The following is a 23,264-nucleotide window of genomic DNA, read 5'->3' on the forward strand; positions in this document are numbered from 1 at the left end:
ATTTTCCCACTTTAAATTACATTTATTTTTTACACTAATCAATTAATAAGTAAGAATAACTCGTCAACATATTAGAATAAGTATTTATGCATTTTTTCTTTCATTGTATTGATCTTGTAAATAGTTGTTATGGAGAATTCCACCAGGGGTAAAGATTGTCCAACGAATCTGTAGTTAACAAAATCTGAGTTTACATATTTTCTACATTAATTCTTAACAAAGTATTTTATTTGGTATTTTGTTTCAACATATCTTTTGTGGTCTTCCTTTCTTATTAAAGAGAGCTTAATCTCTAAATCCAGGCTTTTCAATGATGTGGGAGGTACAACAAAGTGATCTTTCAAGAGGGACACTTTAGGCACTAGAATGTCGCAATACCTATGGGAGACTTAGGGTTCCCCTTCCATAAAAACTTGTTGAGGTTAACGGTAATAGTTAGTATAGAGAGCTGTTGGCTCGCGTGGTTTGCAGGGCTTGCCAACACCCTCCTACGCATTGTAACCCGGCCAACTGAATTAAAGGATTTAAAAGTCGCTCGATGACTTAGGCCTAAGGTGGTGCCTTGGGTATTAGCCTAGCTGATTATAATTTTTATTTTTATTATTATTATTATTATTATTATTATTAGTTTACACGTAAATACACCATATTATTATACATTGACGTTTTTCGCAGAAAATCTTTATTTGTTCGAGCAAAAACTGTTTCATAAAAGAGTTTGTCACTTCGCTTATAATACCTTTTAAAATTAATTTTGTTGTCTTTTCGTCAAACTTCAAAGCTCCATTTTCTATACAGGGTGCCTCAGAGCGATCCGTCCGGGCATTTTACTAAAAACTATTTAATCTGGAGTTCTTAAATTTTCGAGGTATATTTAGTGGCAATGGAAAAATCGGAAAAGAGTTTTCTAAAAAATTTCCACCAATAGGCGACACACAAAACGATTTAATGAAAACGTTGTAGAGCGAACACTCAAACTAACGATTGAATTTCATGGTACCACCACTTTCCAAACGAGGTAAATCATTCTCCGGAAGTGAACTTGAAACGAGAATTGATGAAAGGTTCTGGTAGTGACGGTAGCAAAATCCGGGTTTATCTTCGAAAATGTCTTTCGTTTATTGGTCGATGTGCAACAGCTAAAAATTCTATCGAATAATATTTTTAACCTAAAGGAGAGTTGGGTGGTATGTTAGGACAACCGCAGGGTTTTTGGTTGATTTGGATCGTGTTTTGATGTCAGGAGCTTCATTTCTAGTAGTCTTGGATTTTATTATTTTCTTAATTTCTATCTTAAAGGCAATTTTCTACCCGATAACTTTTTACTTGCAGGATTGAGAGTATCCGAGAATCTGGTTGTGTGCGTAAATGAAAATAAGAACTGATGCGCCATCTGTCGCTGAAAAAGTGCGTGAGGCCACCGAGTTAGAGGTGGTTGATCAAATAAAAACTTAGGGACTTCAAAAGCACATTCTTGCTTTTGGCGCAAGGCTACTGGGCAGGATTCCTTGTTCTCATTGCGGGCTCCATCGAACCATTCGCGAATTACGTTAGGATTAAACCTCAAAATTAAAATGGTCTGGCAAGTCGGGTTGGAAGGATGTACCAAACTGATACGAAAAAATTGGATGAACATTTGCAGTTACTGGATCGATTTACACTGTTATTTGAGCTTCATAATATTTAAAACTTAATGTGGGCTATCTTCACTTATTCCATTTTCATTGCGCTGAAATGTTTTTAAATACGTGTTGGTTTATCATTTTATTAAGATAAAAAATACTTATCAGCCATTAGTATAATTATCGCACTAAGCACTCTCCATAAATAAAAGCACACAAAGTAACACCTCATTGCCAATGTTAAAATTAACTACAGCCAACCAGAACTTTATCCAGGAACACAAGGAGTCTATAAAAACGCCGCGATTTTGAAACAGATTTCATTGGATATAAAGGATTAAAACATTTATTAATTGATGTATTTTTAGCTATTGTATACTTCTAAAGAATAACTAATTAACACAGGATTTATCAATTTACCATAGTATAACACATCAGGGTTAAAAAGCCTAAACATGACGTTTTTCGAAACAAACTATTCTAATATACATTAACACAGTTGGGACGCGATTGAGGTAACGCAAATTATTTGACTCGATCGGATATTTTCCCACTTTAAATTACATTTATTTTTTACACTAATCAATTAAAAAGTAAGAATAACTCGTCAACATATTAGAATAAGTATTTATGCATTTTTTCTTTCATTGTATTGATCTTGTAAATAGTTGTTATGGAGAATTCCACCAGGGGTAAAGATTGTCCAACGAATCTGTAGTTAACAAAATCTGAGTTTACATATTTTCTACATTAATTCTTAACAAAGTATTTTATTTGGTATTTTGTTTCAACATATCTTTTGTGGTCTTCCTTTCTTATTAAAGAGAGCTTAATCTCTAAATCCAGGCTTTTCAATGATGTGCGAGGTACAACAAAGTGATCTTTCAAGAGGGACACTTTAGGCACTAGAATGTCGCAATACCTATGGGAGACTTGGGGTTCCCCTTCCATAAAAACTTGTTGAGGTTAACGGTAATAGTTAGTATAGAGAGCTGTTGGCTCGCGTGGTTTGCAGGGCTTGCCAACACCCTCCTACGCATTGTAACCCGGCCACCTGAATTAAAGGATTTAAAAGTCGCTCGATGACTTAGGCCTAAGGTGGTGCCTTGGGTATTAGCCTAGCTGATAATAATTTTTATTTTTATTATTATTATTATTAGTTTACACGTAAATACACCATATTATTATACATTGACGTTTTTCGCAGAAAATCTTTATTTGTTCGAGCAAAAACTGTTTCATAAAAGAGTTTGTCACTTCGCTTATAATACCTTTTAAAATTAATTTTGTTGTCTTTTCGTCAAACTTCAAAGCTCCATTTTCTATACAGGGTGTCTCAGAGTGATCCGTCCGGGCATATTACTAAAAACTATTTAATCTGGAGTTCTTAAATTTTCGAGGTATATTTATTGGCAATGGAAAAATCGGAAAAGAGTTTTCTAAAAAATTTCCACCAATAGGCGACACACAAAACGATTTAATGAAAACGTTGTAGAGCGAACACTCAAACTAACGATTGAATTTCATGGTACCACCACTTTCCAAACGAGGTCAATCATTCTCCGGAAGTGAACTTGAAACGAGAATTGATGAAAGGTTCTGGTAGTGACGGTAGCAAAATCCGGGTCTATCTTCGAAAATGTCTTTCGTTTATTGGTCGATGTGCAACAGCTAAAAATTCTATCGAATAATATTTGTAACCTAAAGGAGAGTTGGGTGGTATGTTAGGACAACCGCAGGGTTTTTGGTTGATTTGGATCGTGTTTTGATGTCAGAAGCTTCATTTCTAGAGGTCTTGGATACACGATTAAAAGGGGCTGGTCTTTTCGCTGCGGCCTTTGCTCTCTCGCCTTTTGGACTCAGCCAGGTGAGTTCTAATCCCAGCTCAGAAATGTGAGCAAAATTATGACTCTGAGAAAGAAGATATTTTCGGTTTTTTCTGCACCATTTCTTTCATATGCGAATTTGAACATCAATTTTAATAATAAAAATGAAAAAGAAATATACCCCTTTAAACAACAACGAACAGAAAGTCTCGTTAGATAAAATCAGCCAATTTTCATCATGGAACAATTAATCAACCAATTTTTACTTAAAACTATCAACTTTAATCAGTAAATATACTTAAATTGAGAAGAGACTAACGCCGTGCCAAAAGGAAATTTCACCAAATTTTAATTTAAAGAATGCATTACGAAAGAAGAGCGAATGCAAAAATTCCAATAGTTCAGACTCGAAAGAACTACGTTAAAATTTTCTATTTATCTGGGATAACGACCAACTAAATGTGGGCGAAAACGCAGTTTTTATATAAATTCTATAATATTTAATAAAGAAACAAGTTATGCCTCCTAGTGTTTAACAAAAGTTGAAAATTTCTGAAAAATTGTTCGACCTTTATAGTTACGCCATCCCTTTCGTGGGCATCATAAGGTAATGGAAGATCAAGCAACTTTTCAGTAGTGAAGTCACTTCACATATCATTTTAAAATCTGGGTAGATTTGACTAGACGTGTGCAAACTTCAAGGATATTAAATGATTTTGGAAAATTCCGTGAAAAGTTTTAAAGCTATTACCTATGCCACTTTGGACAGTAAGCATGCATACTTGGCATATCAATTATGATCCGCGCAGCTTGGGCAGAAGCTTTCAATATTTGATTAACTGATGTGCATAGTTTTAGCTAACAGCGATCGTAAATCGCAGGCTTCGACCAAAGTTTTCGAAAGCTTTCAAAAACATTGTTATATGGCCATAGATTTAACAAAAACAATTACAACATCAATACCACTATCAGAACTAACACAGCCAATTTCTTAAATTGGTAACACTTCTAATATTATTTTACCAAAATTGTGTGGTTTCTCTTTCGTGTGATTTCTTATTTACAACCAATTATCGTATATCCATCTTCCAAGTAGGTAAGTAGGGTACTGATCAGTGGTCAGAGAAGGCAACTTGAAGGGGACACGGCGCAAAAAGGGATGGTTTAAACTGATTAAAATTCTTTTTTCACGAGCACTCAATTTTAATATTCTTCTCACCCATTTCTTTCATCCAAAAATGGTTACCCAATTTGTCACACCGTCGGTACGTTGCCGTGAGATCTTGCACACCTGTTACCATATTACCAGTTGGTCTCCGACGAAATTGTACTAAGGTGGAGTGGCCCTAATTTTTATTAATCTATAGCTATAAGCTGAATTGAATGGTTTTCATAGCTTTAAAAATTAAAAAATAGCTAAAAATAGTTTCATGTATAACAAGTTTTTATTGCTTGGCATTATTTATTTTCAAATCATATTTATTGTATTAAATTTGATAATGCAATAAGTCCACTGATACAACGCTAAAATTAAAAATATTTACATTATTTATGTAAAGTGGTTAATTATATCATTCAATTTTAACGAAAATAGCATATACTTGTTGTCTGATAAGAATATATTACCTCTTCCATATTGAGACGTTCCTCATCGGGGCTGTCTAAACGCTTCATTCCCTATAGAAAATTTTTGTCATCGTTTTAAAACTCAATAAATATTATTTTAAGAAACTTACATAAAATATGGAAGTGCATACCTAAAGATTTTAAAGACCTAATTAATTTTACTTCTGTCACGATTTACCCTAAGACAATTGAATACTCACACAACTTTCCAAACTATGATACATCCCCTAAAAATAAATCTTTTGTGAATAACAAATCTTATATATATTTCCCAAAGCTTGTGCTTCTGATTGTCTGTCTAGCTATATACAGGGTGTTATGGTTAAGTGTACCGAAAGTTTTATAATGCATTCTATGGGTCTCTACGAGTAGAAAAGGACACAATTCGAAACACGCCACGAGGGTTCGAAAACGTTCGTCAATCATTTTTACGACGTTGTCGTACGTGCATTGAAGCTCAAGGTGGACATTTCGAGCATTTGTTGTAAATGATTTGAACAGTTGTAAATAAATTTTGGTACTTATGAATAAAATAGTCAATGTAGTACAATGCGTTTGTGGTTTGTATCTTGGTATCCCTCACATTGAGGGGACAGCAGAACGTCGACCTTAAATGTAGGACATTCACAATCTGGCGATTCATACTTCCGGACGAGATCTTAACGACCTTTTGATATTCGACAATCGTTTTTATCACTTTACCTCTCAAAAACAACCGATCATTTTATGAAAACAATTGTGTTCAAGGAAGAATGAAGATTTTACATTTGCGTGGATTTCAATGTTTTTAGGGAGATTTTTGAGAGCTTGTATTTTTTAAACGGAACACTTTAGGACCATAGTTCACTATACCTTTTCTACTCGTAGAGACCCATAGAATGCATTATAAAAGTTTCGGTTCACTTATCCGTAACACCCTGTATACTCTCAACATAAAATTGACCGTATCGCGCTATTTGTATGCCAATGAGGACGAGTTTTTATCCGACTATGCCGAAGAAGGCGCCTAACCACTTAATGGGAACGTGCCACAGAGTGAGCGTCACACGCCGTTATTTAATGCGGCTAATTGATTTAAAAATCTTCCTTATTCTTCCAACCAAAAAATAAATAAAAACAATTAAACACGTGAAATTGAAAACCAGGGAGATCTATGTTGGTAATCGTCGTAACGGCACGCCATATTTAAAACGCGAAGTTCATTTATCTACTTTCTTTGCGCATGTCAATATATTAGCATTCAGTGCAGTTGGTTTCTTAGTTGCTCAAGCTTACTGATTGGTTCTTAGTGCGTTAAACTTTAATTTCAAATGTGAAGTCAGTAAGCGGAGTGTGGCGTAAACTTATGTATCGCGTCTTACTCTGTAAGTATTATACGATCAACTTTATTTGTTGGCAAGAACTATGGACTTGTAAGGATAATACTTGTCTAAATGGTCTGCACTATTATAAAAGCCCGTGACGGGAAAGTTCTTCAATTAAATTCTGGCATTTTAGTTCGGCAATTTTGGCCACTTAGTTGTTTCGTATCTGGACCCCGTTGGATTGACAACAACAAGGTTTTAACTTTACACAATCACGACCCACACATTATGTGGCGTTGCAAATGGTTGCATTATAAAAGTTTGGGAAAAAGTTGAACTTATTTAAACGAGCAAAAAGTTAAATTCAAGGATTTAAGGGAAATAAAACTGAGCACACGTATTTCATTAATTTAATTTATTGTCATTGTTGTTCTCTCTTAATGGAAATCTCTCTTAAACTCCTCGTCCAGATCAAAGCCACCTTTCGGGAATCCGAAGCAATGAAACGAGTCGTGTCGTCGTTTAAATGTGCACCCTTTAACGGGAAGCGTGCTCTAGTCTTAATGATATTGTAGTTAAGTGGTATAATATCCCAAATGTATATATTTTTTTAATTTTGGGTTCCTTAGAAGCAATTCTACAGAAAAATATCATAAAAATACCCTAATTTCTGCATTATACAGTCAACACCTTTGAACTATCAAATAGCAGAAGAATAAAATTGAATTACTTGTTAAATTATTATTGACAAAATTTTAAACTTAGGTTTCGAAAAAAAATTATTTTGTGACACTTCAATGAAGTAGCACTTGCCCGAAGTAATGTAATTTTTCAAAACATTGGTGATATATAAAACACGTGCAGTAGAATCCTTGATTCAAAATAATTTACCTTTTTATTTATTACTGTACAACAGGTATGCACCCATTTATTTCAATCGATATTTTTTTAATCAGCTAGGCTAATACCAAATATAGTAATTCCCATTTATCCCAATGAGGTTTTGTGTTCTCATTTTTCCGAATGGTGTTTTAAATAATGAAAAAATTTAGAGAAAAAGGCATTGAAAACTAGGTCTATTACTGACTTTAGAGTACAATTGGTACGATAGGTTGGGTTAATTTTGTTAGTTTAGGTTAAGTTAGGCTAGGCTGGGTTTGGTTAGATAAGGTTGAGTTAGGTTTCGTTGTTCGTTAAGTGGCGATTTTATGGTTATGATATTTATTTCGAAGACGGGTACAATAACTAAGGCCCACTTTCAAAGAAAAATTTTCTTTAAAATAGATAATTTAATACTAATTCATTGAATCATTATGTGGTTTCGGGTAAAATTTAATTAAGCAAAATGAGCCGATTTGGGTGAAATGGGACACCTATTTTGTAGACAATGGGAGTGAACCGCTCAATATAAATATGTATCTTCTTAAGTAACCCTTCCCAACATAACACATAAGCGAGCGTCTTCCACACAATTTGTCAACTACTTAAAAACTAACTAAATTAAAAAAGTCAATTCTTAAACTTACTCCTCTCCCTCCAAGGTACAGAGTATTAACAGCACATAATTTGTTATCAAAGAGCGCAGGTCTTCGTAATAGTATCAAGGTTCTCTTTTTCGAAAAAGAAATTAAAGAATGTGGTTTAAATATATTCGTTTTGTTAGGTATCGTAATCTTACTTGGATACACACTTCGTCCGGTTTTCCATCTCCGTCTGGGTACTGCATAAACGCTTTCTTCACTATTTCTTCAATTTTGGCAGAATCTTAAACCAATACCGGTTTTACATCAATTCAAATTAAGGTTCTTCAGACTGCCCTATATGAATATCCAGCTAGGATTTAGACTGGCAGAAGGCCCGCCTTAAATTACAGCATTTATGACGAATTAAACGATAATAATTTCACCGAAAGCTAAAAATAATATTATTTTGTAACTACTAAAAAGTTAAATAAACTAGCATTTTACAATGAATATTTATAACCTCCGATGGTATTGCTCGGGTGCTGATCACTACACGTAATCGTTGGGTTGGCTTCCCGAAAAGAGGACGTAAACCGCATAGCCTTTTCGTAATCCTCGTATTCTCCACGTATAGTCTAAAGCCTAGAACCCACATACGTAAAAATCGAACGAAAAACCAAACTGAAACGTAAACGCAACAAAAATACGAAAATTGGGACGGAATTGGGACGGAAAAGAGAGTTGAACGATGTTCAAATTTTTGCGCCGCAAAATATTGTACGTTATCAGCCAGCCAATATCCAGTCGGTCTACGTGATGAAAGAAAGCTCTGAATAGAAAAGAATTGGAACACTTTATAGAAAAAGTAAGGAACTACCCTTGCCTTTTTGACCAAAAAATCCTGATATTAAAAAAAAAAACATTTGGCAAGCCATTGTATCCAATTTTATCATACGAAGTAAGCACCTTTCTACACGTAGAATTTAAGCCTTGGCTTAAAGTCTGCTAAATGTTTTTTGGACGCCATTATCAAATAAATCATTTATTCGGGTTTGTAGTTTAGCATTTGAGGTGGCGCTACGGTGGCTGAAAAAAACCAAATGCATTTCCAAGTGTGTATCAAAACTGGAAACATAAGCAGAAACACAACATAATTAAATTTTGCGTTTACGTTTCAGTTTGGTTTTCTGTTTGATTTTTACCTTTGTGTGTTCTAGGTTTTAGCGTACTCGACGTAATCTTTGCGTAATCCTCGCATACTCCGCGTAACTTTATCGTAATCCTCGTCATCTGATCGTACACCCCGTAATTTTCGCGTTACCTGCGTTATCTCGCATAATCCCAGATGACATAATCGATTTACATGCAAATTAGGAGTGAAGAGCCCCTGGGTATTGCTCAAACATTTTTGAGTAAAAATGATTCTTGATAATAGTAAACAACGGAATAGCGGTTTAAATATAGGTCGGGGATGGTTAACTTTTATTCAATAGATAAAGCTCTGAAAATTATTCGTAAAACGTTTTGATCAAGTAATTTATATTTCTGTAATATCCGATTAATGTTTTGATAAATTTGTAAAATTAATTGAAAAAACGACGTTTTTTTCGAAAAAAAGCTCAAATTTTACTAATATTATATGTTTTTTAATCATTTTCCGAAATATTAACCGGTAAATTTTTTTGTTTACATTTTTTTCCCAAAAAAAATCAATTTACACATGAATAATGATTAACCGTCCCCGACCTCTAGGTTTAAAGGCAACTATGGCGTTTTTGAATCAACAAATTCACGTATTTGTTCTAGTGTGGGACATTGGCAATTAGTGAACGATTACAGCCATTACGAAATGCTTACAGTGTGATTTCAATAATCATTTCTGTCACAGTTTACACCGATTAAATGATCAGCCCCTCTATTAGGGCTTTGCTTTATTTCAACGAAGATTTTTCATATTTCCAGTGCCACGTTTGATTAATATTGTTAAATGGCTTACTTTCAAAATTATTTCTAATTAGTGGACGTTAAAACTAAATTTTTTGGGCAAGGACCAGATCAGGGGACCATTTATTAGAACACTCATTAAATATTTAAAATATTAAATCAGATCCACTTATGATTAATACATAAAATGGTGGTTGGAAGATTAAATTCTATTTTATGTCATTTAATCATGATTATGAAGCTTGAGTGGTGAGCTTAGATAAAAAATTGTGATTTTCTAGATGAAATTGTGTTAAAAAATTATAAACTTATTATTATGTTTACAACAAATATTGTATTTAAAATAAAATGATCATTTTTTGTAAAACATTTAGTGTATGGGGGACAACCATACTCATCATGTAGTTTGATTTTGGTTACGGAAAAGCAAAATAAAATTAAACACTTGCCGATGATCATAGTCTGAAGACATACTTACTATCTTCGTCTTTAACGAGTAATTTAATCAATATCGGGCACTTATATATCAAGAAATCTCGGAATTGGTAATGTTGTTGAATAGTCAGTTTTTCTTGGTCGGTACTCGTTACAACCAGATCAAAGAAAATCAATGTTAGGTAGCTAATAAGTATCTTGCTTTTACGAAGCATTTCAACTTTATGGCTAAACCACGCTATCCTTTGTGGCTTAGTTCCCTATTTGTATTCAATTAAATGCCGCTCATTAATCACTTTCATTGTGTAGGTGTAAAATTGAACTAAGCGCTGGTTTTAATTCCCTTTGACATAAGGTGATTTCAATGCTGTTATTTTTCTTACTATTGTTCAAATTTGCGCGATAGAAAGATATTGATTTTTTAAATAGTTATCTCGGTGTTAGCGTTGATAAACTAGAATTTACGACAGTACCCAATTGATAATCCTTCTATCTGACAACCAGTTCGAATAAGTTATGGATTATATTGTGTTGTACGATGATAATTAATAGTGTTATTGTAACCAGCTAACGCGATTATTTTCATTAATAAGAATATCCCTGGAATACTTATAAAATAAAAATTACAATAAAATAAACAATTTTACTTAGCTCTACTATATTTTTCTTAAAATTTTACTTATTTTTATCGTGGGGGAATTAGGAAAGTTGCGTAGAAATCATTTTCAAAGAGACAATTTGGGGTTTTGGACATTGTATAAAATCTAATTCATCAGTTTCGTTTGTAGCTGTTAATCTCTATTACTGTAGTGCCTGATAATAGTATTTATAGTCAAAAAGTTAAATCTTAATTAAAAACTGATATTCAAGTGGGTATTTTCTCTATTTATTTAAATCAAAATTTACCTTAAAAATTACAAAGCCATGCTTCTTTAAAGATAACCTTGATAACCGAGAACAAAAGGAAATATTGGTATCTTTTTAAATTTTAAGTTATAGTGCCTTCGGCAGGTAGAAAAACTATATTTAGATTCTTAAGCTACAGAGAAAACATCCAGCGGATATGAACACAATTAGAAGCCGAAGACTTATTAAATAAATATATTTTAGTTTCCCCAAACGTTGTTGGTCTTTTTTCCCTCTTCGACCGCGTTTATTTTTTCTCTAGGCAAACGGTGCTTCTCGTTTCTAATAACGAATAGAGTTATTTCATCCTTTATAAAAAGGGAAAAGAACCAAAAGTGTTCCCCCTTTTAATGCTTGTATAGGTTTTTGTTTTATATTGAATAAAGGTGTTGTCAGCGATTACAGACAAAGGGTTTCCATTCTGAATTAGAATCTCTCCTTTTCCTTTCCTCTCTCCTAGATTTGATTCACCTCACGAAAGCCCACGACTTGCATTTTATCGCCCTCTTCCCACGCTTCGGTGAATTAAAATCTTTAAGTATGGGTTAAGGATTTAATCCCGTAAAAGGTTGCATTCGTTTCAACCTTTTAATGAAATGGTTTATATCCCTTAAGAAAACAGATTTAATTACTTTTACATTCATAAATTACGATTTTATCGAATGAATATAATTTCGGACTAGTTGTGAAGCCAATTTTACGAAACAATGTAAAAGGAGTTCTAAAATAAACAAAACAAATGTATATAACTTGTTTTCATTGTGCATTTCAAGATAGCGATTTGGGGATAATTCGGGTGATTTGCGGAATCCAACTCATTTTCGGGTGTACTCATTTAAGCACACTCAGTACCCCGTTTCTGAACAAATAACGTTAATTTGTACAAGACTACCCTATTGTGGACCAAAGTACCCGAATCCAGGTACCAACGAGCTTCCTGGTAATGTTAAATCAATATCGAATTTCCCTTAAAGACTTGTTGTGCTCAAATGCGGTACATGAATAATAATAATCCCAAAGCACCACCTTAGGCCTCAGTCATCAAGCAACTTTTGAGGCCATTAAATCAAGTGGCTGAGTGACAATGCGTAGTAGGGTGGCAGCAATCCCTGCATGCCACGCGAGCCAATAGCTACCTACACTAACTATTAACGTGGAGTAGAGAATTACGAAGTTGAAAAACCAATTCTGGCGATTGGGGAGCAGTGAAGGGGAAAACCCATTTCGGGAGAGTGGAGTACAATGGGGAAAACAGTCTTTCGAATGAATTCTGGCGATAGCAAGGAAAACGAATTATGGAAATTCAGGGAATTGTAAAATCTGGTGAATGCGAATAATGGGGTTTGGAAATTATGGTGATTCGGGGGAAAATGAAGGGGGTGGGAAAGCAGCGAGGAGAAAGGATTAAGGTGATCGAGAAAAACGGGAAGGCTAATCTGGCGATTACGGTATAATAATAATAATAATAATCAGCTAGGCTAATACCCAAGGCACCACATTAGGCCTAAGTCATCATGCCGGGTTACAATGCGTAGGAGGGTGGTGGCAAGCCCTGCATGCCATGCGTTCGAGCCAACAGCTCCCTACAGATTGAGATTTCAGACTTATTATCTCAATCATAATTATTTGACTACGTGGTTTGACAAGGAATCGTATGTAGATACCACAACGCCAAATGACCTTTTTAACAAGTTGTCGTTCTTGAAAAATCCCAAAATTCTTTAGCACGCCATACATCATTTTACAGTGGCAGTCGGTGACCAAGAGTTTGGAAAGTCGGTGTTTGTCAGGCAGCACATATGAATGTTTGCTCTTGAATTCCAATTTAGCCAACTGTAGCAGACCTAATATTCGGATAACTCCTACGGCGAGGAATGGGTTCAAGTGTGCCAGCATCAAACTCTTAAGAGTTTCCGTTCGTTCGGAAAGGTTTCTTTTTGCGAGCGCTTTAGCCAGAACAGCTTTGTTTGATGAATTTTAACCTCGGCTTCTATTCATCTTCGGTCTCTTAACGTTGTAGGCGAAATGCTGAATCCACGCAGCGATACGAAATACTTTGCCGGAAAATTGGTACTTCGCTAGCTTCAGTAATGGTGCATTGACCTTGACGACGCAATTTAGTTGAATAGTTCTGCGTTTTTTCCTAAGATCACAATGGGAAGGTCATATGCTTGAAACTGGTTTTATTTAACGATTCTTTGCTCAGGGACACCCAATTAGGAACTCGCCATCGTAAATCTTTTGGATTATCCTGAGTGGGACCGTTTGACCATCGTAGCCGTTCAGTAAGACTTTGATTTCCTGATATGAGGATTTGATGCTCCTTGAATCCAGAGTGGTACTATTTCGAAGTCAGACCAGCTTCGATAGCTCGTGATTTATCCCTCAAACGCACTTGAGTGTACGTCAACAACCTTGCTCCACATGTGCGAACATTTATTCGAGTCTTGGCATCGTTAACGTTTTTAAAAGAGCAACACTGGTTTAAGCCAAAATCAGTGATACTCCGAACCTTCGGATGGTGTCTCGTAGAGTTAGTAAACTCCGGCTCCGTAGTCCTTTGTATTGGCATCAAAGAACTGTAACGTGTTTATTCTTTAAGAGTTATTGGGGTCATATTTTTTGGCCTACATGATGGTTTTTGTAGGGAATGGAAATTGATGTCAATCAATAGGCAATGGCTGGTTTACCCTACAAGGCTGGTTTCCAAAAACGTGGTTTTTAATATGTGGACACCTGCGGTGTGCGTTAAAAACGAGAACCGCGTTAGTGGGTTTGTCCATCGACATTCCTGAAGGGATTATGGGCCGAGTTCAGCGATGTAACTAGTTCAATCTAGCTGGCATCACAAAACTATTTTGGCGGGAAAACTTTGAGGAGCAAGGATTGCGCGCCAAAAAGGGCAGAAGAATTTGGGAGTAGAAAAGGAGGCAGATCTTGGAAAAGCTAGACAATAGTCGCGAAGATACATTTCACGAGGGAAGCGAAATACGCGACGCCATGATAACTTTATGATCCTCTCGCCGGACTCGTAACGCCGCGGCCGTGTTGCCAAGAACAAAGTGTAGTATCTTCATAAACATTCACGCGGTATAAATCAATTTAATTTAATTGGGGAACCAGTCAGTTCGAACGTAAAACAATGTGTTTAGAATAATTAACTAAGTTAGCTTTTTAAAGTCTTGGTTAAGTTTTAGTGTGTAAGTTAGTAAATGTAGAATGTTGCTTAACTTTATTTTTTGGTGTGTATAATTATTTTTATTAGTGTATAAAAGTATGACGAAACTAATTCCTGAAGTCTGTGCCCATTAATTTTATCTGTTGAATGAGTACGTCGTCTAAGTTTAATCCTATTTTGGAAACGTCTCAGAACATATGTACGTCCTGTCTGACTGGTTTTCTTTTCCCGTGGGGGCTCTGGGGCTCCTGCCCCCACAGGGAAAAACTAACGAGGGCTGAGCCCCCACAGAAATAAAATTGATGAAAAAAGCAACCAGGAAAATATTTATTATCTCACTGCCTTTATTTGGGTCCGAATTCAGTCTTTTTACAGAAGTTATTTTGAGATTGCAGATGTGAGTAGCGTTAAGATGATATAAGTTATAATCGTGAAATTAATTACGATATTATCAATATATTCATTGACGGATGAGATATTAAAAAAACGCTTTAAAAAATATGTATAGTAATAAAAATTTAGAGCTGTACATTTTCGTGCTTAAGTTTTATGTATATGAATTTTTGGATGAAAAAATATGGCCTGTGCCCCCCCATACATATTTTCCGATCGCCGCCGCTGATCTCGGGACTGATATATTCTGGACCATGGTTAAGTCGTTACACCAAAGGTCCCTTTCTTATTGAAGCTCCGGTGGCAATTTCTCGTCCCAATCTACGCCAAGGTGTCACAACTTCTGGAAAAGACACTTGCCATTGTACAGAAATGGAGATAGTAGAGCTACTGTGGTCAAAGATTCCAACTGCAGCTTTAAGAACTCCTCCCTTGGCTGAGTGCCTGAAAGTCATTCCCAGGACCTTCCTCCAATCACTATTTTTACGTTCGCTCCTCCGAGTTGGTTTAATTGTTACTAGAAATATTCAAATATTAAATGAGAATCGCTGCCCTAGAAGAAGTGCATTCGGAAAAATTTTATATATTGTAAATTTGTACAGAAATTATCTACAATTGGCTATAGACAGAATATTTCACCCGGCGAGGAATTGTACACTAACTCATATACAAACTAAGACGTTAAACAAAATTATATTTTAAGTCAATAAAGAAATTAAGAAATGTTTTAAATGAGATCTCTTTTTTCTACAATAGTCACCTTTTATTTCTATAAATATTTCAATATTGATATATTATTATTATTATGTTAATATTAAATCGCACTATTTTCACAGGAGTTAAGTCAGTCAATGGTACACAACATTACAAAAAGTTCTAATGGTACTGATTCACGATGTCAATTATTCTCGATTTCGTTTCGAACTCAGAGACTGTTTAAACTAGTTCACGTGTTTCACTTTTTCATTCTAGTTTTCTGCTCTCTTCCAACTATCTTGCAATATTTTCAATCCAATTATATCTGTTTTTATATCTTCAACTTTATTTCTCAGTACCATTTATCTTTGACTAGCTTCATCTAGCTTAAATTTAAACTCTTCAATATGCTTTTTCATTTCTTCCAAATGCTTTCTTATTACATCTCGCCACGTCAAATTATACTCTTCCACTATTTTACTCGCTTCTTCAAATGTATTGAAATCCATATGGTTATAATTAACAAAACATAATTAATATAAAAAGTTCAGAAATGCTAAAATTTAGGTCGTCTGAAATAGCTATGATTAAGTTAAGGGAATTTGAAATCTTAATTACTGAGTTAATGGCAAAATTAGCAGAGAAGGAAAACCTTATTTCAAATTATACGAATGACATGCAACAGAAAATTACGGAGCTGAACAACATTGGAGATGCAAAGTTTATCTGAGAATTCTGTCGATGGAAATGATGAGAAAGTTAAATTCTTTACAGGCCTTGAAAACTTACAAGTTTAATGGAGATTGTTGAAGAAGTAAAACCTTTTCTATTTAAAAATCAACCCTGTCGTGTTTTCAACAATGCATTCTTACTCTATTGAAGTTAAGGCTTGGTCTCACGAGTAGATATTTAGCGTATCGTTTCAACATATCCGAAAGAACGGTGGGAAGGGTATTTAACAACAACTTGGATGCTATGGCCACAAGTCTTGCTAGGTATATTTACTGGTCTGAAAGACATTTTTTTACAAGCAACAATGCTTCAGAGAACATTATTGATACAAAAGTAGCAGTGATCATCGATTGTTTTTAAATTTTTACGGATCCAATTATAAGCATAAGAACACAGTAAAATACATCATTGGCATCACACCGCAAGGAACGGTCAGTTTTTTATCGAAAGGGTGGGGTGGCCGAGTTAGTGACAAGTATCTTACCGAAAATTGTGATTTTCTTAACAAATTAATACCAGGAGATGTAGTGTTAGCCGATAGAGGATTTAACATTCAAGACTCTGTTGGGTTATATTATGCTACAGTTAAACTTCCGGCCTTCACTAAAAATAAGAAACAACGGGAACCACAAGCCATTGAAGAGACAAGGAAAATTGCTAACGTACGAATACACGTTGAAAGGGTCATTGGTCACATACGTCAAAAAAATAATATTTTGCATAATAAAATACCAGTTGAGCTGTTACATGGTGCTCCGGAAGATGATCAAGCTAGCATTGATAAAATAGCTTTAGTTGCGTGCGCCCTAATAAATCTTTGTCCGTCAGTTGTGCAAATGTATTTTAATTTTTACAACCTTTGGAATAATTAAACGATTAAAAATGGAAAATATCTTATTTGGTCATATCTACCATTGTTTTACAGTAAAATATGACAAAAAAATTAAGTTTAATTAAAATCAGGTACTTGTTATCCAAGCTTATGCTTTTAAAATGATTTCCGTGCTTTAATGCAATCTGGGCAGTACCACTTCTTCTTCTTTGGGGGTACAGCAATTTGCAAGCACTTAGTATGGAATCACTGGACTTTACAATTTTCATTATCGCAGGCAATCATTACAGATCCATCATCTTCTCCCTTACAGTAGCACCATTTTACAACTTTATCACTACCTTGTTTTTGATTGGAAAACATTTTTTGTGGACTGAGTATGTCTGGCTTGTTTTTAGGATTTGATTTATCACAAGTTTGGTTTTTATAATTTTTTTGTACTTCGGAATTTCTTACTTATATTTTCACTTCTTGCAGGTTTACGAACATATCTTGACTGATCAGAGATGCTTAATTGAATAATATCACAGCTTGTTTGGTTAAAGTTTGGGGACGTTATGCATAATTTAGATGCATACTTGGGTTAAGTAGACTACTACTAGTGCTGGGGTGAGACTAAGCTGGGGTTGGTACGTGACCTTGACTAATTATTGACATGATGAAGTTGGGCTTGGGAGGTAGCCTTGACTAGTTATTTGTCGTCTATTTGGCGAGGTTAAACACTTCCCGGGGCTAGTTATTTGGTATAAAACATGCATTTTGGACGGACCTAGAGCTCTACTTGGCATGTTGTAGGTTTTTTCTGTTGTATGGTGGTCGATATTACTTGAGGTTGGATTTCGTTAATGGTGGCCGAGTTCATTTGAGGTAGTTTGTTGTTCCTGGCAGTTAAGTTCATATGAGGTAAGTTTTTGTTTGCGATAGTCGTATTTACTTGTACTAGGTTTCCATTTGTGATAGTTGAGTTCATTTGAGGTAGGTTTTCGTTTGTGATAGTTGGGTTCATTTGATGTTGGTTTTTATCAGTACATGCTGTACCAATCTCTCGATAAATACTTTCCTACGAGCTCTAATAGTATGGCTCTCTTAAAGAACAAAGAGGCCTTTTCTATGTTAACTTGCCAAAATTCCTTATCTGGATTAATCTTTTCTATGTGGAAATCTACTGTAGTCCAAACGCAAAAATTAGCAGAAAGAGCTGCAGTTACAAATATTTGTGTTTGCACCTGGTAATAATATGGGTGATTTATTTTACTTATAGGCTCTGTCTGTTATTTGTAGACATGAATTAGGGTTTTTGGTTTTGAAAGAGTCATTTCTCGTACTGAAGGGTGCTTTAATTTCAAGGACTCCAACACCACAACAATCACAAGAAATGATCGCATCATGAGAAGCACATAAAAAGGGATACTCTTTTGATAAAACAAGCCCCGAAAGTTTCACAACTAAATTGACATGGGAATCTTTCATTAGCTGTGAATATTCTTTTTTGGCTACTTCTTCGTGATTCAATCCCCACCTGGTGGCTTCAGTGGAAAAACTGTAACTGCCAGGATAACATATCTTTTTAAATAATAATACGGAAGGCTTGGAAGGGTCAGAATGACAGACTCTCTTGAAATTTGAGGCAGTTATTCTTCCTGCACGTATTCTTTGCCAAAGACTGGTCTTGGACTGCAACTTAGTTTCTTTCTTAGTTCTATAAATCTGGTAAATACGCTGGATATTTCTCAGTGATGAATTTTGGCTTAAATTGTTCGTAAAATTTCGGGAAAATTCGAAAAATTGCGGCTTGAGGAACTTTATCAAATAATCTTTTATTTCTTACGTTGAACTCTTCTAAACTCATTTTTGGAATGGGCTTTTGTTTTTTAATATTGGTTTTTGGGACTATTTTTTCATCATTTTCATTTGAATCATTTTGGGCAGAATTGAGAGTTTGATTAAGAAGCTTTAGCTTTGCTTTAGCTGAAATCAATTTTAAATTAACAACTGGGCCTTATGTTACTTCTTTCATTGCAGGAACCTTCCAATACGCTTTTTTCCCCAGTGATTGTAACCACTTCTCTATAACGCACAGCATACTCTATGTAAAACAATAACGCTGCGACTTGAGATCAACATTCTTCAAGCCCCGCCATGCACGTGCAATGTCCTGATTGAATGACCCCATGTTTGTTTGAAATTACCCATGTTTTCATACCACTCATACTAAAAATCTAAAATTTTCAGGATATGTTCTCTAGTAATGGACCTCTTCAATCTGTAAATTTCAGAAGAATCTGAAAATATTTCTTGGATTTGGAAAAAGTATTTTTTCACCGGCAGGTGGTAGACAAAAATGTTCAATAACAAAGTTGAAGAGAATACTCTGAAACCTAAGAATACATTTTGTTCTGTGAATTTAGGGCTGGTTGGACCTAGATAATCGGCCCCGAAAAATAACAAGTTGGTACTACCGAAATTATGCTTTTTGATTAAAAGTACTTAGTTTTTAACATATGAAAAATAATTCGAAAGGTTATCAAAATTGAAAGTTTATTAATTTACAAAAATGGTTCGATGATTCCCCCTTCTGCTGCTATTCAAGTCTCGCAACGATAAACGAGGTTTTGGAAGGCTCTTCTGACCATTGAATGGTCCGGTTCAATGGCCACCCGACCTGAACCCGCTTGACTTTTTCCTCTAAGGTTTCGTCTCGGAGTACGTTTATCAGACGCCTGTCAACAACTAAGATGTCTTACGCCAAAGGATAATTGAAGCCTTCCGTTTGGTCACACCTGATATGGTCAGAAAAACCTTCCAATATCTGGTTTATCGTTGCGAGACTTGAATAACAGCAGAAGGGGGAATCATCGAACCATTTTTGTAAATTAAAGGGAATATAACCTGCAAAGCAATCTTTACGGAAGACCCCTTCAATTTTAAAAATTTTCCTGTACAGTGGCGCCAAACTTTTTAAAGCGAAAGGCAAGAGTGGCAGAGCTGCAAGCGTTGGTGTTCCACACCAAATATCTGAGGTTATATTCCCTTTAATAAACTATCAATTTTGATAACCTTTCAAATTATTTTTCATATGTTAAAAACTAAGTACTTTTAATCAAAAAGCATAATTTATGAAGTACCAACTTGTTATTTTTCGGGACCCATTATCTAGGTCCCAACCAGCCCTAAATTCACAGAACAAAATGTATTCTTAGGTTTCAGAGAATTCTCTTCTACTTTGTCATTGAACATTTTTGTCTACCTCCTGCCGGTGAAAAAATACTTTTTCCAAATCCGAGAAATATTTTCAGATTCTTCTGAAAGTTACAGATTATAGAGGTCCATTACTAGAGAACATATCCTGAAAATTTCAGATTTTTAGTATGAGTGGTCTTCGAGAAATATGTCCATGCCGAATATTTTCAGACACCCTGTATATCAGGATATAAAAATGGTGGCAAGAGTTCAAAGATAGTGTTAGGGCCTTGGTCTACATTTGCAACCACACTTATACATTCATTTTTTTAATTGATAGAGGTCCAGGCCATCTATACATGAAATATTCACAAGATAACGTTTAGTATATCTGGGGTTAAATTATTAAAATAGTGTTTACTAGACACTTCCCCTGCTTGCTTTGTTTTGTCCTTTTCCATGTTAAAGCTATAACGAAAACGCGAAAAAGGTATACCATAATGGCCGACGTGTTAGTTCAAAAAAAATCCCCTAGTTGGAGGTTTGAAATTCGATACGTAACTTCAACGCGACCCCCCCCCCCCCCTGTTTTCCCCAACTGCCAAGTCCCTATTATTTTTACGCCATCACGAAGTGCGTGAAAAGGGGTATATTTCGTGGAAGTTTCGTTAATTTCCACGCCACCGTTTTAAAAATATAGCTAATTTATTATATTTATTCTAAATCCTTTTGGGTAGGAAATATGGCGCCTCTGCTTTTTCCGCGCTTGAAACTTACTTCCGTTTCGAATACCGGAATTGTTTTGAAGCCATCACGAGGGGTATATTTCGTTGTCGCTTCATTCGAAACAGCATATACTTAAAATTCACTTATAGGTTTTCAAATATTACTTCGAATATTTTTCCGAATCGAAGTATCATAGCTCTTGATATTTATATTGAATTTAATTTGCTTGCTTACCTTTTTTAAGAAATTCTGACCAAATTTAAAACCACTAGATTTCATTGATTTCTACGATTTGGGTCCGTATCCACAGTTCCCATTTGTGAAATTCCCATTTGGTTGGTTGCCGTTTACTCACTTCCTCATTGGCGCAGTGGCCATTTGCGTAAGATTTCCCCTTTCGACATTTCCCTCATTTGCGCAGTTTTAAGTTTCCGCAGTTTGCTCAATTGCTCAATACACCGTTGGAGCAGATTAACTTTAAAGCAGTTTTTCCCCATTAGCGCGGGTTTCCGTTAGCGAAATTTTTCTGTAAATGTAAAGAAATAAAGTTTCAGCTGTTATAGATCTTTCTTACCCAGTTGTTCAATGTGCAGTAATGGCGCTATAAAGGGGCAGTTTTGATTCATTCCCTCTAATGTGTGATATGGTTATTAAACACGTTAACGTAAAAAAGGCAAAATCACTCTGTTTCGAAAATAGTGGCCCTAAATGGGTCGGAGTGTGCAATAACTGGTGGCTTTACCGGGGAGTCGGGGTCCGGCTCTTGTAAATCATAAGGGCGGTGGCGCACTGGGAGATGTTAGCTTCGATCAAATGGTCCTATCTCCACCTCCGACTTCGGTCAGGTTTGGGCTGGATACTGAGCTTCGGCTCAGGCTAACGGAGAGGGTCCATGCAAACTGGTCGCTTCGGCGGATTGGGTAGCCTGCTGTGGGCTGGCGGGCCTCTGTATGAGGGTACGGCGGTCCTGTTTCCCGGCCTTTTGGAGCCCCACCGGGATCTCCGATGCCAGCTGTGCCGGGTTACTTGCGCTGCTGTTTGCCCGTCGTTTCCCTTTAGGAGCTCTCTCCAAAGGGTTTGACTCCTTACCTCCGTAGGTAGCCTGGTAGGGTGTCGGCTGGAGTTGCTATAGCATCCACTCTTAATCCCACTGCTGTGTGCGAAGTGGGGATTGGTCCACCCATTGCTGCACCTTCTGCTGGGATGAGTGGCTTGCGTCAAAGGTGCGACCATCAGTAGTAGGGTTCTGCTACCCATGCTGGATTTGTCACCTGTCCGGGCTAGGGGGACGATGGCGTAGGGCACTATGATGATAGGCCTCCGGTGGTATGGTTTTTGTTACTAGGTACACCGGGCTATAAATTCTGACACACTGTTTCGAAAATAGTAACTCCATATCATTTTGAAGAGTAAGGTTAGTTGTACTACACTTAGAAATTTCAAGTTAGTTCTATACGCGTACTATCATAGCGGAAATCGATATGCTTGGAGTAAAAAATTATTAATATATTAAAAATTAAAAAAATAATTATAATATAAAAAATGTTATAAGTAAAAACGCTTGGTTTTGGTCGTATTTTAAAATATATAAGGTTTAGTTTCGTTTTTCGGTTTGAATATTTTATATTTAATGTATAAACATAATTATTGATATTTAAATTTAAAAGTAAAAACGTTGATAGGTCGTTTTTTTCAATTATTTGTTTAGTTTTGCGTTTCGGTTTGAATATTTTATATTTCGTTCTGTGGGAGTCCAGCGATATCGAGAGAATTAGCAAAAAACGTCTTTTAAAGTTTCCCCCTCCTTTCTCCGTCAGATCGTCGCTGGTCCTTTTTAACCAGCGTCAATTTGCCAGAATGAATCTTTCGAAAAAATATATGTTGGGGTGAGGAAGGGAACGCGAAGACAGGCAATATTTTAGACGAGACTAATTTAAAACGAACTGAACATTTAAAACCAATTTCTACAAAATAAAACGACACAATTAAACAAAAACTCGATAAAACACATAATTTAAATCAAAATAACCAATAAAAGCTCGATCTTAAAAATAAAATTAAAAATTACACTGACAAGTTCCGTGCTCGAGTTTGACCACCTCAGTGCTCAGGCTCATGTTTTTCGAAATTAAAGCGGTACAGGTTAGTCAAAATAACGTTGATTATACATACTTAAGTGCTTTATCGATCAAAATTAAAATTATTCTGGGAGCGACATTATTAGTCGAAATATCAAAGGCGTAACTCACTAAAAAACGTGTCAAATCTTAAATTCCGAAAACATGCCCGCCATGTTCTATTTGAATTTCCCAACAAATGACGCGGGACAGGTCAATCAAACTAACGTTAATTTTACACCCTTAAATGCTTTATCGATCAAAATTAAAATTATTCTGGGAGC

The 23,264-nt window shown here is 35.5% G+C and overlaps 1 protein-coding gene across 1 annotated transcript; it reads right to left on the reverse strand.

The window, feature by feature from the left end:
• Positions 1-4,874: 4,874 nt before the first annotated feature.
• Positions 4,875-10,464, reverse strand: LOC149949097 (uncharacterized). Its single transcript, XM_090167662.1, has 7 exons — positions 10,264-10,464; positions 8,057-8,142; positions 7,905-7,988; positions 5,275-5,301; positions 5,185-5,205; positions 5,075-5,125; positions 4,875-4,972 (listed from the first exon to the last, which is right to left on the reverse strand). Exons 1-7 carry the CDS (start codon positions 10,433-10,435, stop codon positions 4,928-4,930), a joined length of 486 nt encoding a protein of 161 aa, XP_090023788.1. The 5' UTR covers positions 10,436-10,464; the 3' UTR covers positions 4,875-4,927.
• Between the last annotated feature and the right edge of the window lie 12,800 nt (positions 10,465-23,264).

Source organism: Leiobunum rupestre, chromosome 3 (genome assembly GCF_980474605.1).
Source record: "Leiobunum rupestre chromosome 3, qqLeiRupe1.1.hap1, whole genome shotgun sequence".
Lineage (NCBI taxonomy): Eukaryota > Metazoa > Arthropoda > Arachnida > Opiliones > Sclerosomatidae > Leiobunum > Leiobunum rupestre.

Excerpts from the sequence above, each read along its gene's own strand:
- LOC149949097 (XM_090167662.1), bottom strand. The coding sequence starts at position 10,435 with ATGCTTCGTAAAAGCAAGATACTTATTAGCTACCTAACATTGATTTTC. Across the intron at positions 5,302-7,904 it reads TGTACCTTGGAGGGAGAGGA|GGGATGTATCATAGTTTGGA; the intron begins GTAAGTTTAAGA and ends ATTTATTTTTAG. Across the intron at positions 5,126-5,184 it reads TATGCACTTCCATATTTTAT|GGAATGAAGCGTTTAGACAG; the intron begins GTAAGTTTCTTA and ends AATTTTCTATAG.